Source organism: Camelus dromedarius, chromosome 3 (assembly GCF_036321535.1).
Source record: "Camelus dromedarius isolate mCamDro1 chromosome 3, mCamDro1.pat, whole genome shotgun sequence".
Classification (NCBI taxonomy): Eukaryota; Metazoa; Chordata; class Mammalia; order Artiodactyla; family Camelidae; genus Camelus; species Camelus dromedarius.
This window is the reverse complement of record NC_087438.1, coordinates 115,701,720-115,718,570: the sequence shown is the minus strand read 5'-3', so window position 1 is coordinate 115,718,570 and position 16,851 is coordinate 115,701,720. Positions and strand designations below refer to the sequence as shown.

Sequence of the window (16,851 nt, the reverse complement as noted above, 5' to 3'; positions counted from 1 at the left end):
ACGGGAGGTGGGGATGGACCACCGGCAAGCGCGGGGCTCTGGGACGACGCCTCGCCCACCGTTGCGCTTGCGCGCACCTCCGCCCCCTTCCTGCTCCCCACTACCCCTTCCTCCCCGGCAGAGTCCGGTTGCGCCTGCGCGCAGCTCTCAGTGGACGGCCAAGGGTTAAGTTCACACGTCCATTTCGCAGTCTCGGAGACTGAGGCCGGGAAGGGCTCTGCGGCCCTGGGTTGGCAGCGCGGGGGTGCCAGCTCCTCTCCCCGGCCTCGGCCCGCGTGACCGCAGTGACTCATGCGGCGCCGTGCGCCCCGGAGGAGCCGACCCGGGGAAACAGGCGCAAGATCAAATAAAGAAGGCGTCTGGTGGCACGGGAGGAGCAGGGAACCACAGCTGGGCAGGGAACAGCGCTGTCCCGAGGTGGCCGCTGAGCTGAGGTCCAGGTGACTGACAGGGAAAGCCCCCTTCTCTGGGGAGCCTCCCTGGGCTGATCTGAAGGGAGAGGAGGCCTGTTGCCGTCCCTCTCCACGTTCTCCAGGCTCAGGGGCCTGACTGTGACCCTTACTTGGGATCTCACTGTGGCCTCCCTCTAACCCCGGGTCCCGTTACCCTACCCCTCTTGTCTACTTTTCGAGCCCCCTCCCCTGCAACCCATCTGCTGCTATGAAGGGTCCCCCAATTAAGACGCATTGGTGACATTACGTGGGTGGGGGGCGGGGTTCTTCGCCCAGCGTTCTGCTTTTTATGCAGGGCTCAAAGCAGGGCCATCACCTGAGCCCTGGCCCAGGGGCCTGCCTGGCAGAGAAGAGCCTTGAGGTGTTGTGCAGCGTGCTGTTAGTCTCCTGTCCCCTTTCTGTACCCCTCACCCATCTACTCCTCCTGGACAGGGCCTTCTTGCTGGCCTTGGGTGGATGGGGCTTTACCAGCCCTCCTTGGGGCTTTCCAATCCTCTTAGGTAGCCCTCCTGTCCCAAACACGATGTCCTCCTCTCCTGAGAGGCTGAGGGCTCTTGGCCCTATGAGCCAGACCCAGCCAGTCCCCTGTTTCGAGCCCCAGCCTCCCCCAGAACTCAACACTTTCAGAAGAACTAGTCTGTGCTCTGTACCTTAGCCTCTGAAGGAGCATATGAAAGATATACACACAGTTTAAAAAATAATATGGATTTCTATGTACCCACCTCCAGGATACCTAATTTACCTTCCTCTTGATTCTGTTCTGGTTTGGTCCCCCTTCGGAAAAGGGGGCTTTTTCAGACCAGACAAGTATCCGGAGTCCAGTATGGGCACATCAGGGGAAGGACCCCTTCCCCTGGCAGGAGACCTGTTAAGGAGCCAGGAAGTGCCAAGAAGTTACCTAGGGAAAATTAGGCCCTGGTGCCCACATAAGGGGGCTAGGACCTCCCTGCTCCCAGGTCCCAGAGATGGGCACACTGGGAACTGATGGAGCAGGGTGCCTTCCCAGCTTTGGCCAAGAGGGGGCAAGGTGAGCAGGCTAGAGAGCCTGCCGCTATCCCAGTCCACTTCCATTATCAGGATCAAAGCCCCCAGCCCAGACCCTCACCTGCAGCCTGACCATGGGCGGGGGCCTGGCTAGGGTCTGCAGTTGAGATCTTCCCTTCTGGGGGTCCCTGAGTCTAAAGACAAGGTCAGCCACAAGGATGCTGAACAAGGAGGCCCCCTGGGGAAGGTGACTGGAGGGACAGAAGGACCAGTGAGAGCAAAGGGGCAGAGGCAGGAGGAAGGGGGAGTAGGAGATCTTTATATCCTCCAGGACCCCCCAGCCTGGCAGGTACCTCATGCAACTTCTGTATGTGGCACCTGAGAGGTGGGCAGCATTCATGCCAGGCTACTGATGGTCAGAGAGGTTACAGGTCCCCCCAAGGTCACACAGCTAGGATTGAGCCCCTGGAACTCAGACTCCAACATGCCTGTTGCCAGAGCCTTCGCTCCTCCCCTGGCTCTGGGGCATTGGGGGTTCAGTACACCTGAAGGCTGCAGCATTATCTTGGACTCCTCCAGTGATGGGGGTCTCACTGCTTGGTTAACAGCATCCAGGACTTAGGTGCAGACCTTTATCCTCTTAAAGACATCCTTGAATGGTGGCGGGGGATGGTGGGTCCTCTGCCTACCGGCACTCACCCACGTGCTCCTGGCTCCGTTTGGCTGTTCTCTGTTGACTCCCTGAGCTCAGAGGGGACCCTGAGACAGGCTTGTGTCCAGACAGGGGTGGGGTGCAGAGAGGGCCCCACCCTTCCCTCTGCTTAGCCCCAGTCCCTTCTCCTCCTTCATGTGCTTCATGGGGCAGGCTGCAGGAATCATTACAGCTGTTCTGATGGTGTGGATCCCAGGAGGAAGCCGGCACAGCCTCCATGCCCGTGCCCGTTTCCCCACCCTACCCCCAGCATCCCTCCCCTTGTCCTGGGCCTAGGCTGAAGTCTGGGGCCAGTTAGGTCATGTGGGAAGCCTGTGGTTGGCACAGGGGTGGCGCTTGTCCACAGCCACACAGCGGTCAAGCAGCAGTGCGAGGACCATGGCCCAGTTCCACACATGTGAGAGGGTTAGTTCTGGGGCCTCTCTCCCCTCAGGACCCTTTGAGCCTACTTGCTCTTGCCTCAGTTTCTCCATCTCATTCAGGTCCCTCCCTTCACTGCATCTCCACAATGGCCCCCTCACCCTGGCCTAGCTCCCAGGGCTCCTTCCCATTCCTTGGACAGGCCAGGACCGTTCCTGACCCAGGGCCTTTCTCCCTCTGCCCAGAACATTGTGTGGAATGGGCGGTTCCTGCAGGCTCTTGACTCACCTGGACACTGTGGTCCTCGCTGGAAGGCCAACTCCACTGAGCAAGGATGTTTCCTGCCTGGTTCTCTGTCTCACTCCGTGTCCAGGCAGACAGCAGGTAAGCCGAATACAAGGGGCCCCCATTCAGTGGGCCTCCCACTGGAGTGCTAAAAGAACATCTTTGTTTTTAGGACCCTTTAACTGACATTTAGCATTCCTCCCACTTTGAGCGTAGGTGACATTCCCAAATAGCAGTATGCACTTGACCGATGATGTTATCAGCAACAGCAACATCAAGACATTTTCATGTGAAATCGCAGAGCTTGTCAGCCCACAGCCAACCTTGTCATCTTGGGTGCTGATAACTCAGGGGGACATAGAAGACACTGCTTCATTTTGTGTCCCCTTCTGTGCAACACTTCATTTCCATGTCTTCTGGCTTTATGGAGGAAGGGGACTTCTGAAGCACACACTGGAGGTGTGGAAAGTTCTAACTGCACTTTTAGGGAGCTGTCGCCCCTATCAAGGTAATAGAAACCTGTCACCCCCAGAGTCACGTGGCACAAAGGTCTTAAAGCTTTTGATAACTGGGTCTGTTTTGTTTGTAACGCTGCACTAAGTATTTTAGGCAATGATGAAACCTTGTTCTGAGAAGGGGCCCATGGGCTTCACCAGCCTAATAGGGGGTCCCTAGTTCCTATACAGCTTCTCTGCTCTGGCTTCTGGATGAGGCCAGTAGGGGCGGGAGAGAGGCCCCACTTGGGGATGTGGTAAGGACAGGTGCAAAACAGCAGGGCCAGCAGAGAGGTCCGGGCTGGAATTTGAGGGGCAGGGGAAGCCCCGATGACTCGGGCTTTCCCTGGTGGTCCCTGCAGTGTGGCTGGGGAGGCCAGGCAGGCAGCAGGAGGAGGCCACAAGGGCAAGGCTGACCAAGCTGTGGAGCCACAACACCCAGTAAGTTGGTGGATGGGGGGAGGGGCTGGGCCCTCATTGGTCTCGGTGGGGGACACACAGAATGTGAGGGGTGCAGCCCTAGACTCTACCTGCACCAAGCTCTTCTCTTGGAATTCACCCCCAGGTTTGAGGGGGCTGGAGTCTCTGCCCTTCTCAGGGGGCTCTTCTCCCCCTTTTGACCCCCAGACAGAAGACAGCAGAAGGGAAGGACCCCACTTAGGCTGGGGGACATCTAATGAATTTGGGGTCCCAAAAACTCTGGAAAGGGGAAAGTTGGTTCCCGTTCTCTTGCCTGGTGACAAGTTCTGCAAACCTCAGTAGCTTAAAATGACAGTCCTTGTATGTGCCATCTCACGGTTCTTGGGAGTTAGGACCTACGGGCATCTTGGTGACATCTGCTGGCCTGGAGTCTTTCATGAGGTATAGCAGTTTTACCCCACAGGCCTTGCAGTGGGTAGGGTTGTATCCCCGCAAAGTCACATCTGCCCGTGACTTCAGAATGGGATCTTGTCTGGAAATGTCTGTGCAGCTGTGATTGGTTAAGGACCTTGAGATGAGATGATCCTGGATTGGGTGGGCCCTGAATCCAATGGCAAGTGATGACAAGTGTTATAAGAGAAGGGAAAGGAGGATTTAAGACACATACATGGAGAGATGGCCACATGACAACAGAGGTAGATATTGGGGTGATGCAGCCACAAGCCAAGGGATACCTGGGGCACCAGTTGCTACAAGAAGCAGGAAGGATCTGCCCCTAAGCCTGTGGAGGGAGCATGCCCTGCCAACACCTCGACCTCAGACTTCTGGCCTTCTAACTTGGGAGAGAACAAATTCCTGTTGTTTTTAGCTACCACGTTTGTGGAAATTTGTCCCGGTCTGCCCACGGCCTCATACAGGCTGGTTCCTGGGGCTGAAAGGATGAGGGCCCCTGGGACACCCCCCTTTCCTATCACTTGCCTGTCCAGGCGATGTCTGCACACATCTTGCAAGTAGCCACTTGGCCTGCCCAGCTGTTGTGTGTCCACCGCTGGGCATGTGTCCTCTGATGTGACCACCATACCTTGTAGTGGTTCTGGCTTTTGGAGTGAGACCAGTCCCCTCCTGGGTGCCCCCTGCCCTGCAGCCCCGAGCACGACCAGGGGAAGGACTAGAGGCAGCCTGTGCTGATACTGGAAGACACCCCCCCAGCCCTGCTTCCTTCACTCATCGCTCCCAAAGCCCAGTGTCTGGGGGAAGCCAGGCGTGGAGAATATCGGCCTGCAGCTGCAGTTATTGCAAAACTGCCCTGAAGAAAGACAGGCAGCTGTGGGGCAGGACTCATGCCTGCCTGCCACCACCTCCCCCAGCCAGCTGTAGGCCCAGGCCACGGTGGAGACCATCCTCAGAAGCAGGAGTCATGGCTCACAAGGACTTACGAGTGTTTTGCTTCCCATCCCACTGAGCAAGCAAGGCTAGGGAGCCTGGATGACAAGCAGAGTGGGGACTGGGCCATGGTGGGGGCAGGCAGCCTGGTTACTGGCACCTCGCAAATGGCCCTGCTCAGAAGCCCCATGTGGCCCCGTCCCCCTGAGTGAAGCTAAAAGCCCCTCATGCCTGTGGCCTTCTGTCACCTGGCTCCCTCTCGTTCGATTTTGCAGGCATCACGCAGCTCAGCTGGGCCCCGGGTCCTGTTCCAGGGCCTTTGAACTGACTGCCCCCTTCCAAATGAGCTCAGTCCCTCTTCCCTCCCTCCCTCCAAGGACCTGTGCTCCTCTGCCCCACTCCCCAGCTAAAACAGCCCTCCCTGCTTCTCTTGGCCCCTCACTCCGCTCTCCTCCATTGCACACGAACATATTTGATACATTTATTTGTTTGTTTCTGTCCATCCCCTGCCACCTAGCTGGGCCTTTGCAGCGGACACACCATAGACACTCACTATGTGGTTGATTATTCCAGTGCAGAAGTTAAGAGGGAGAGCAGGGGGACAGCCAGCAAAGGACAGTGGCTCAGAGAGGAGCTGCCTGATCTTGGGCCACACAGACTGGATGGGAGGTCTCAGGCCCTGCGGGGGCCACGCTCTGTCCTGCCCAGCCAGGGGCAGGCAGTGCCCACTCTGAGGTGCACCACTGCCCTTTGGAGCAAGACTGGGGCAAAGGCAGTCAGGTGGGGGCGCTCCTGCCCAGGCCACGCCACCCTGGCTGGGAACCCTCTGTGCTTTAATTAAAACCCATCCCTCGGCCTGACCCCACTCTGCCATCACATTCTCCACTTAATTGGGGCCCTTCAGAGTGGCTGAGGTTAATTAAAAACCCAGCTGAAGGCATGGTGGTGTCTCAGCCTCTGCGGCCAGGGACTGTCCGCGTGCACCCTGCCTTGTGCCCTGGAGGGCTGCCCCCACACCTGTCACCCTGACTGGGCCTTAGGCTGCATGCCCTCCGCTCTGGTCCCTCCAAGAGTGTGAAAATCCTGCAGAGATCCTAAGGCTGTAAAGTGGCTTGCTGTTCCCAGAAAATGAGAGCGGGCTGTCTCTGGGGACACCAGCCTGTCTGGGCCAGGTCCTGACTCCAGCTTGGGGTGTTGGGTGCTGCTTCTGGCTCCCAGGCCAGGGTGGGTGGACCCTGCCCTTTAAAGCAGGCTGCCTTCTACCTGCAATCCCAGCTGGGCACCTGCCCTGAGGAGCCCCCTTCTTGGGGGGGGGGGCCTCAAGCCTCTTCCTGGGCAGGCTACACCTCCTACCACTCCCTGTTAGGACTGTGTGGGAGGGAGAGGCCCGGACTGCTCTGGAGGGCTCCTAGCTCCCCGGGTGTGTTAATTGGGGTGGACAGCCCATGAAGGAGACCAGCAGGCAGGGAGGCTCACAAGGTGAGCAGCTAGGGATGTCCGAGTCTGTGATTTGAACCTTCAAAGGCCTCACGTCCCCAGGCCTGGCTGGAGAGAGAGAGAGAGACGTGGACAGGTGAGGAAGGCTGAGTCCCTGACAAAAGCAGGCCTTGTTCCGCTGTAGACCAGAGTGCCTCGTCACTGCCCAAAGGGACGGCTGCCTGCCTGCCTGCCTGCCTTCCCAGAGCCTGGGCATCAGGGCAACATGCAGAGTTCAGGCCCAGAGGCTCCAGCAGAGGAGCTGATGGCGGCGAGGGGAGGTCTTGGGGAACCTGAGCAGGCTGGCCAGGTGGTATGAGGAGGCCTGGCATTGCTTTTGGTCCTAGAGAGAAATTGTTCCTCATTAATGGGGCAAGAAAAATCTAAAAAGAACACCTGACCCTGGAATGGCCCCCGAGTTGGAGACTGCTGGCCGTGCTGGCGGCCTGTCCGGGCTGGGTATTGTCTGGGCCGGTCCTCCTACCTGCCAGCATGTCGGGCTATGCTAGGTTCGAGCTGCAGCTGGAGTGCTGCAAGGGGGGGCCCTGGAGAGGCCCCCAGTCCTACTCCAGGGCCTGGGCGTGTCCTCACGCCCCTCAATCCAGGGGCCCGCTCAGGGACCCCAGGCCCCATAGGACGGGAAGCAGGAAGCAGTCGCGCCTGCTCCTAAACCTGCTGGCTGAGGGAGCGTATCAGAGTGGGTGGTGGCCTGTCCCACTTCACGTGTCAGCAGTGGACTGAGCTGCAGGAGCATCCCTGTGGGCCTGGCTTGGCTCAGCTCACAGTTGAGGGTCAGGCCAGGGGAGGGGCTAAACTGGGGTCAAGTTCATTCACCCCCAGAGGTCAGGCCTTGTGACAGGGAGAGAGGCAGAGAACGTGCATGTGCCCTAGCCTGAGGCATCCCACCTGTGCTGCGTGCAACACCACCTGTAGTGTGCTCCTTTGTGTTGTCCCCACCTGCAGCATCCACCCCAGCAGTGTCCCCACCGGTATCCTTCCCATTTGCATCCTTTCTCTCCCACCTGCGTCACCCTTACCCGCAGTGTACCCCTCACCTGCAGTGTCCCCACCTGAGTGTTACCCTCACAGCCATCTGGGAGCTGGGCTGCACCCTTGTTGCTCAGAGGGAAGTAGAGGCTACCCTGCGGCGAGCTGAGCTGAACTGTCTGCCAGAGGTGGCCACACTGTCCTCCTGGGCCTGAGTGGGTAGGTGCTGGCTCTGAGCCCCACCACCTTCCCCACATCAGCTGTAGGCTGGGGTGTCCATCCTCCCCATCTGAGGGGCGAGAACTCTCTGACCTCCACACCCCCCAGGAATAGTGTCAAACAAGCACTGGCAAACTGTGTGCCACTGGGCAGGGCCAGGGCAGCCCCCTGATGGCCCAAGAAGTGCCCAGCACTCCACCGGGTGAGGGACTTGGAGCTGAGGGGCTTAGGCATGGGCTAGGGGCCAGGGAGCTGATGCTGCACCCACAGGGGTGTCCAGGAGTCTGGGCGAGGCCACCCATCCCCCACACCATGGGGGACATCCATGAAGATCAGCCCTCTGGAGACAGACGAAGGGCAGGCTGACCTTCCATCCTGCCCCAGGCCCAGCGCTGATCTGCCATTCTGACCTCTGACCTCAGGCTGACCCTGATCCTGTCCCAGACAGAACCTGTCCTTCCTGAGCACTTCCCACCCAGAGCTGCTCCCAGGGTAGGAGTGACCCAGCACACAGATCCCGCCCATCCTCAATGTGCTGTTGACTCTGAGAGGCTCAGACAAAGCCTGTCCTGGGGCGACCTTCCTAACGGCCACCTCCTGGGGACCCTGATGTGGGAACAGGGGTGAGACTCCATGATGGGCGTGCATATGGGGACCCCCCTGGGATCGCTGTAGGGCCAGCTGATGCTGAGGACACAAGTTGTAGAGCTGGCCCATTACAGGTGCCCCAGTCACTCCCAAATCTCCCAGATAAGGGGACATTACCCTGAAACATTCTGGGGTACTAGTTTGGCTTACTCAGACTGGCCTGCCCAAGGGCTGGAGCTGGGGAGAGTGCTGGGCCTTAGGAGCTGGCCAGGGCCCCTGCAGAGGCTTAACAGCCCTGGGGATGGGCCAGCTTGGCACCAGAGTCACCCCCCGCCCCATATGCAGCACATACACAGCTCCTCCTCTGCCTTGCATGGGCCCCTGAGGTGCAGCAGGCACTGACTTTCCCGGGCCCCCAGGGGACACTAATTCAGGAATCACCAAAGATTATGGCAATATGGTGGTGAGAAGGCTGCAGCAGCGGCCAGGGGGTGTCTGAAGCTGGAAGGATGGCGGCAAGGATAAAGGAAGATGAGAGGGAACTGCAGGTGGGACCGGAAGGTATGATGTGAAGGCTCAGCTTTCCTTAAGACTCTGTCCTGACTAAGGTGTTGAGTACCCTTGGGCAAGTCGTGTCTTGCCCAGGTCAGTTTCCCCATCCATGGGTTAGAGGCCCCCTTCAGCTCAGAGTGGGACTAGTTTGTAAGAGGTGCAGGCTAATGCACTCCAACTCCAACCTGTGGGCACTGGGGAGCCATGGAAGGTTCTTGAGCAGAGGAGGGAGCTGTCTTGGAGATTTGCGACCTGTATCCTCTGTTCCTGAGGTTCTTGTTCTCTGGCCCAGACCTGGGAACTAAAAGCACACTGGAGGAAGAAGCACTTGCGATCTATGGGGCTCCTTCCAAACTCCAAACATCAAACAGCCTTCCCTAGGGCTCCTGGCCTCTGTAGGCTGCAGGCTCGCAGGCTGAGCGAGCCGGGGAGCCAGGTGAGGTAGAGGACAAACCCCTGCTGTCAGCAGTGGAGGGAGCTAAAGAATCTGGGATGGCTGTTGAGCCCTGATGGAGGTTCTGCCTGGGCCTGCCTGTCTCTCTGCAGTCCAGTTGTCGAGTGAGGGGCAGACAGGTGGGGAAGTCCCCTTCTCACAAAAGACCTCCCCACTGCTGTCTTGGGGTTCCACCATCCAACCCCTTGCATTAAGGCCGGGGCCTCCCCACATTCCTGTCTTCAGTTCTGCAGATGGCCACTGTGGTTGGGAGAGGATATTATATGTAGAGTCCCAACTTCTGCCGTAGGGACTTGGAGGAAGTTGAGGGAGATGGAAGCTTGGACAGGAGCTATAGCTGGACACAGAGCTGGGGAATCTGAGGGCCCTGGTGAGCCTTCGTGCCTCTCCCATGGGGACTCACCTCCTCCTAGAAGCCCTCCTGGATTAACTGCAATGCCTCAAGTATTGGCCCCCTCCAACCACACAAGCACCCAGTTGACAGGATTCTGGCCAGTGCTGGCCCAGTGCTGGTGGGTGAACCCGATGGCTCCTCACCTCAGGCTGGACTGCAGGCATCAGGAGTTGTGGGGAGCAGACCTGCCTCCTCCTTTAGAATGGAGGGAAGGCCCTCCCACTGCTGGGTCTCTAAGGGCGGGAGGGCATGCCATCCCTACCCAGCTCAGTGCCTCCCTCCCAGCTGGCCGTGTTTGGGTGGAGAGTCCTGGTCCTTACACCATAAACACCAATTTGCAGGGCCCTGAGAACCAAATGACTGTTTACTGTGTGCTCCAGAGACTCAAATAAAAAAAAAGAGAGAGAGAGAGAAAGACGTGATTGAGGAGCCAGCCTGGATCTAAACATCAATTAGCACCTTCTGACTAGCTCCTGTCCCAGCTGGCAGGACAGGCGGTGGCGGCTCCCAGGCTGGAGCCCTCCCCAGGGCTTCCCCAGCACCCTGGGCACCCTGTCTGGTCCTGACATCTGCAGGGACCGACCTCTCAGAAGTATGAATGCAGAAGGGGCCAAGACTGAGGATGCAGGAGCCATAGAAACTGCACCCTATGCTCACCTCCTCTTGGAAGCCCTCACAGATGACCCAGAAAGTAGCGAAGGGGCCATCACCCAACTCTCCAGGGCCAAGGTCACCTGGGAGGTGACGGGTAAGGCGGGTCGGAGTGTCCTCTGTTAGCTGTTCCCCATCCCTCCCCTTATGGTGGGCCAGGGAGGGAGGAAATGGGGTGGCCTTGCCTTCACGAACTCACACTGAGGAGAGTGGCCTCATCTAACAGGTCTCAGTTTACCACTCAGTGCCTGTGAACAGAAGGACTGGCAGCATTAGCACCCAGTGGGATGACAGAGATGCTGTCCCATTCCTCCGAGCTTTGGATGTCACCCTGGGAGGTCATCGTCCAGATGGCTGGACTTGGGGCTGGAGGGCAGTGTGGGTGGGTTAAGGTGCCCTGTTCCTGCTCAGGCCAGGAGGCCAAGGGGCTGCTGGAGAGAAAGCTGCTGACTGCCAGGATGCCCTGTCCTTGGGTGTCCCAGCCAGAGGATTTCATGAAAGGAGACAGGGTTCCAACAGGGAAATGAGTGGCAGGCAAGAGGGCCAAGCGGCTTGGGAAGGGGCCGGGAGGCCTGAGCTGGGGGGAGACCACTGAATGGGAGGACAGAGGGAGTGGGGCCAGGCCAGACCTCAGGATGGACTGTGTCATGTCCCCCAGATAAGACCCCCCAAAGCAGGGGTAAAGGCCGGACCAGCAGCCCACCTAGCCCAGGCTCTGCTGTGGCGGGGGGCAGGGGGTCAGCACTATGTGAGGCTAGGGAACCTGGCTGGGCCTCCTCAGCTCTCTGTACCAGGCCTGTGGCCCAGAGCTGGCCCTGCACCTGTTGCCATGGAGGTCCCAGCCCTGGAGGTTCTGGCCCAGCACAGGGGTCGGGGGATAGGATTCAGAGCATCCCTGAAGGGTGGAAAGTGAGGCCCCAGGACCCAGAAAGTGGGAGTGTTGCGGGGAGGGTCTGTGGGGGCCCCAGGAGGAGGGGGCTGGCCACATTCCCTCCAGGACTTCAAAGCTGCTGCCCTGGGAGTGTGAGATTCGCAGGGGGCTGGGCCCAGGGGGGCCCTGGTGGGTTGAGGCCCCACTACCTCCGGGCCTTTAATATGGTTATTCCTCTCCCGTCTCAACTACCTGTGAACAGGCCCACCAGGCCCATTTCCTCCTTCTTCAGGGCTGGCGGGAGGGGCTGTAAACTCCCTGGAGAGGTGGCTTCTGAGGCCCAAGCAGGCTGCCCTGTTCTCTGCCCTCCCTCTGAGTTGAGGGTAAAGGGCAAGTGGGGCGGGGTGGGGGGCTGGGCCAGGGTTCATGGGGATGTGCTGATCTTGGCAGGTGAGGGGGGCCAGCTGGGCTCCAGAGGGGGCCCCAGATGGAATATCCCACATCAGCAAAATGCAGGAGCAGGGAGGCCCTGGGAAGCCCCCTCATCCCACAGGCTCTTGCACCGGAGGGAAACTGAGGCCCCGAGAAGGATGGGGCTTACTTCCAGCCAGCAGGGAGTTGAGGGTTTTGCCCCCTCACTCACACAGGCCCTTGCTAGCTCCCCTTGCCCATTTGCCGGGGCCTGTCCTGTGGACCCATGGGCCTCTTCTGGTGGGGCTCTGCCTCTCTCTGCCCTGGAGCCATGGTGATGGGAGTGGGTGCCTGGTGCTTCACCTCATGGAGAGCTGGGTCCAAGTAGGCAGAACCTACTTCTGCATCAACTCCCAGGGTACCTCCTGTTTGTCTCCGGTATCTATGCCTGCTTTCCTAGGAGGCCCAGCCCTGTCCCTGCGTCTTCTCTTGGTATGTCACCTCTTTAACCTTGTGGCTGTGCCCCTACCCCCCTGCCCAGCCTGTCCTGCCCTTTCATGGTGGAGTCCCTGGCACCTGGATGCCGGGCTCCTGCCTGGGCCCTAGCTCAGAGGTGCTGCACTGTTTGTGCTGTCTGTGCGTTGTGGATGTGGCCCATAGGTGACTCGAGTAGGGCACCTGTCACCCCTCCGCCTCCAGGCCCTGACTCCTGTGTGGAGTGTCCTATCTGGCCCTATTGCCTGGTGACTCACACAGGTGGGTGAGATGGGCCACCTGCACTCCGGCCCCAGACACTGCCCTATGCACTTAATCACTGGCTCCCTCTTTATAGAGCATCTGCCCAGAGCTCGTCTAACCCTAGCTGACCCCTTGGAGCCCCAGTTGGGAATCCCTGGTGGTCAGCTACAGCCCTGGAGCAGTGGGTGACCCAGCCTGAAACGGCCTGGTTCAGGGAGTAGCAAGCCCTGAGCCAACAAGGCCCTGGGCTTGGCGTGGGATGTTGGCGTGCCAGCCCGGGGAAGCTGATGTGATTTGGGGTGTGAAGGTAGGAGCTTTGGGAGTCCAGAGCCCTGGGTCTGTCTCCAGTCCCTCAGTCTCGCTGGGCCCCATCAAGCTCTGTCTTCAGTGGCTTGGAGCCTCCAGTGAAGACTGCTATGGCCAGGAGGGGATGGTAGGAGAGGCGTTCTGGGGTCCTGTCTTGAGGAATGAAGCCATGACCTGCCATCACTCTGCTTCCTATCTCCTCCCTCCCTCCCTTGATGGATTCCCACTCTATCCACCAGGCAGCTCTCTATCCCCTACCACAGCTCCCTCCTGATGCAGGACTGTCTGGAGTAGATGCACTTGGCCACCTGTCCAAGACCCCCTGTCCTGCCAGCTGTGGTTCTGTCAGCAGAGGGTAGCGCTGCCTTCCTTTGCTCTCAAGGACACCATGTGGCCCTGAGGCTCTAGCCATGGAGCCAGCTGAGTTGGGTGTCCCTCCTTCTGCTATCAGGAGGCACGGGCCTCCCAATTATGAGGCTTCTGGCCAAGCCTCCTCCTGTCTGCCCCGCGCCCCACTCCCTTCCATCAAATGGCCCATGGAGGGTGGAAGTCAGAGGGCCTGACCTCTGAGCGGGTGGGGGCTCGGTTTCCTGTCCTCAGCTCTAGCATCATGTCCCCTCATGCCCCACCTGTCCCAGCCTGCCCTTCCCTTGTGGCCTCCTCCACTGGCCCCCTCCTGGGGGTCTAGCTGGGTAGCAGGGCAGGGCTCAGAGGTGGTGGTAGTAGTCGGGGAGCAAGAAGAGCAGAGAGGGGAGCAAGGACTCTGCTCCTGGCTTGGAGAGGTGAAGGTGTGGCCTTGAGAAAGCCAACCTCACCCCCTGGCTCCTGCAGCCTCAGTTTTCAGAGTCCCTCCCAGCTCCCCACACCCTGCACACCCTGAGCGCAGGTGGATGTGGGCAACAGCCATGGAGGGACAACATGAGGCCCTGGCCAGCAGGATGTCTTGTTTGCCTGAGAGCTCTCCCTGCCCGGCATGGAAAGGCTACCCCATCTCCATCCCAAGGTTCTGAGCATGATTGCGGTACCTGGCTAACCATACAGTTAGAGACCACTGATTCCTGCCAAGGCTTGCGCACCTAGCTGTCGCCTGTGTGGAGGGGAGGCCGGGGGTCCAGGGTCAGCTCTGGCCTCTGGCCTGAGGATGGACAAGGGCAGGAGAGAGCCCCTGGGAGTTCTCAGCTTCATGCAGCAGGTCTCTGCCAGCGAGGGATGTCCCTCATGACCTCCAAACTGGATTCCAGCTGCATGCGCTGCGACTTCTAAAGTGACCTTTGTAGGAGGTGGGAGGAGGCCAGGCCCAGAGAGAAGCACCTGCCTGGTTTCTAGGACTCAGGCTGGTGAGCCTCGGATCAAGGGAACATGTCTTGCCTACTAGCCAGAGCGGGCTCCTAGAACACCCCGTAGTGGGTCCTAGATGAAGACCTCACACAGGGGCCATGGGCGCAAGCCCAAGGAGCACAGCTATGCTGCTGGTGCTCAAATGTCAACTGAGTGCAGCGTGTTGTAGATGTTTGGGAAAGTGTCTTTCAGCTGACTTGGTGGATGTCCCACTGCACCACTGACATGCGTGGGGTCTCTGCCAGCTGGGGCTGTCAAGGTGCCCTGCTCACTGCACTGCACATCTCCTGCAGCAGGCAGGCCTCCTTGCCCCTTTCTCTGCATTTCCACTGGGGTCTTCTGTCCTGGTCTCTAGCCTACCCTGCCCCAGACTTTGAGACCACTGGACTGTTTCCTCCTTTCCTTAGAGTAGCCACCCCTCTTCCTTCCCCTGGAATTCTGGCTCTGGAAGCCACTGCAGAGGCCCCAGGAGTCTCTGACCTCAGCAGGCTGACCACCTCCTCCCATCTGGGCCCCTCCCAGAGGGCCACGACTGATCCAGGCCCCACACCTGCTGACCCATCACCAAAAATCCAGCACAATCCACAGGCTTATTTGATTGTTTCTTCTTTTTGTTTTTTTTTTTTGTTTGTTTGTTTGTTTTGTTTTTACTTTCCCCATTGTTTGAAACTCACAAGCTATGACTAAAATAATTTCTTTCACAGAAAGAAAAGGAAAACAAGAACACCACGTCTGTTTGTCCAGCTCCTGTGTATGGTGGATATAGCAGCATCAGAAATAAAATTAAAATCAAAAACGCAAAATTCAAGGCAGAGGAAGGCCGCGTCCCTAGTGGGGCATGCAGATCATCCCTCCCCTCACTGTGTCTTCTCCCCCTGCCTGGAGGGTGGGCCCCCGGGGTCAGGGGGCCAGGCAACGTTTCACAGTGGCAGAGGCTGAGCAAGGAGAGGTCTTGGAGTGGCAGCACCTGGCAGGAAGTCCCTGTGGGCATTAGCTGAGGGGTCCAGCAGCCTCCCTCATACCCAGACTAGATGAACAAATCAGATGTGAGGAGGACTGAGTGGCCAACCAGAGACTCCAGGACAATGGCCAGTGGCAGGCAGGTCTGGTGCATCATGACTGCAGTAGCAGGACCTGAGGGTCAGTCCTGACCATGAGGGACTGGGAGGAAGACCACCCCTCCAGGGACTGTGGTCCTCTGTCTGCAGCACCAGTGTGGGCTCACCTCACTCCCCCCACCAAATCTCCCAAACAACCTAACCCCACTCAAAGTGATCTGAGTGTGGCCTGGATGGTAGTGCGGGCCAGTGGCTCTGGGCAGCTTTGGAGTCTGGGCCCCTTTCTTGCCTTTACCTTGCAAGAGGCTGTGAATGAGGGAGGTGGAGAGAGCTGCTGAGGCCAAGAGAGATGCAACAGCAGGACTGGAACCGGAGGCTTTGCTCCTCTCCCGTGGATGAGATGGGTTGCAAGTGGGAATGCAAAGACAAGGAGAAGGGAGAGGACTTTCTGTCAGCTGCAAAGCAGAGGACACTGCTGACCAGGCCAAGAATGGCGCCTCGCTGGGGCCCAGGTGACTGATGCTCAGCACAGGGCAGCCAAGACAGAGCCAGGTCTCAGGTTCCAGATTCCTCCTCGACCTGCTGCCACCAGGCCCCATCTTTTTCACCCAAGCCGAGGCAGTTCGTGTGGCTCTGCCAGACAAAGGCTCTCCTGGGTAGGGTCCCCGGTTGGGAGCGTTGGCAGATACCAGGCTGAGGGAGGAGTGCCAGAGGCCTTCAGGCACCTGAATCATTGGAGTGGCGGGGGAGGGGGAGGTGGCAGACCTCAGTGGAAGGAATGGGGGAACAGGATGCACCCCACAGGTTCTCCACAGCTCGTTCTGCCAGGGGATACTGCTCTACACAGACGAGATCCGGTGGATGGAATCGTGTGGTCTTCTGAGGATAGTTAATAGCAGGCTAAATTCCCAGCCTGGGAGTCCTGTGCCCAGAGAGGGCGGTGCCCCCGTCCAGGACCCCCATCCCTGGAGCTTCATCTTGAGAAGGGGCCCCGCACCTGTTGGGAAGAACTCCACCCCACTCAGGAGCCTCACCCCTGCGCTACTAAGGAGGACTCCGCCCCCATCCAGGAACTCCACCCCGGAGCCCCGCCCCATCCAGGGAGAAGCCCCGCCCCCAGAGGGGGCCGGCCTCCCCGCCGGGAGGAGCCCCGCCCCGCCGGCGCCGGGGGCAGCGCCCACTACTTGCAGGTGTGCACGTCGTAAACGCGCGCGCACTCCTGGCAGCTCACGTAGCAGCACCAGTGGAAGACGCAGTGGCACTTCTCCCTGCGCCGCTCGGTGCGCGCGTTGTGGCCGCGGCCGCAGCACAGCAGGTCGCAGCCGTCGATGCCGTGCGAGCTCACATTGCAGGTGCGGTCGCGCGTGCCGAAGGATCCGGTCTCGGCGTTGGGCTCGCAGAAGTTGGGCGAGGCCTCGTAGTAGACCAGGTCGCCCTCGGTGGGCACTTTGAAGTAGGTGTAGCGTGGCCGCAGGGTCTCCACCCAGCCGCGCGACTCGCGGTGCTTTTCCACCACCATTTCCGAGGCGCTGTCGTACTTGTCCTTGAGGAAGTCACCAATGGCACGGAAGTCGGGCTGCGACCACCAGCAGGTCTTCACCTCACAGCTGCCCGACAGCCCGTGGCACTTACACTTGAGGTGCATGTGGCTGGCGATGGCCTGCAGGAGCGCGTGAGCGGGGGCGTCAGGGCCGGCTCTCAGTCTCCCCGCCTCCCCA

At 59.3% G+C, this 16,851-nt stretch overlaps 1 protein-coding gene and 1 long non-coding RNA gene across 2 annotated transcripts in view; one reads left to right on the top strand and one right to left on the bottom strand.

Annotated features, from left to right (window-relative positions):
• Window positions 1–12: 12 nt before the first annotated feature.
• LOC116152358 (uncharacterized) lies at window positions 13–14,884 on the top strand. Its single transcript, XR_004135994.2, has 3 exons — window positions 13–440; window positions 2,754–2,892; window positions 14,780–14,884. It is a non-coding gene; the product is annotated as an uncharacterized LOC116152358 (long non-coding RNA).
• Window positions 14,869–16,851, bottom strand: part of WNT3A (Wnt family member 3A) — a 44,774-nt gene continuing 42,791 nt past the window's right edge. Inside the window, exon 4 of the mRNA XM_031449483.2 lies at window positions 14,869–16,793. Within this exon, the coding sequence (XP_031305343.1) occupies window positions 16,314–16,793 (480 nt within the window). The 3' untranslated portion in view covers window positions 14,869–16,313. The remainder of the gene's footprint in view (window positions 16,794–16,851) is intronic.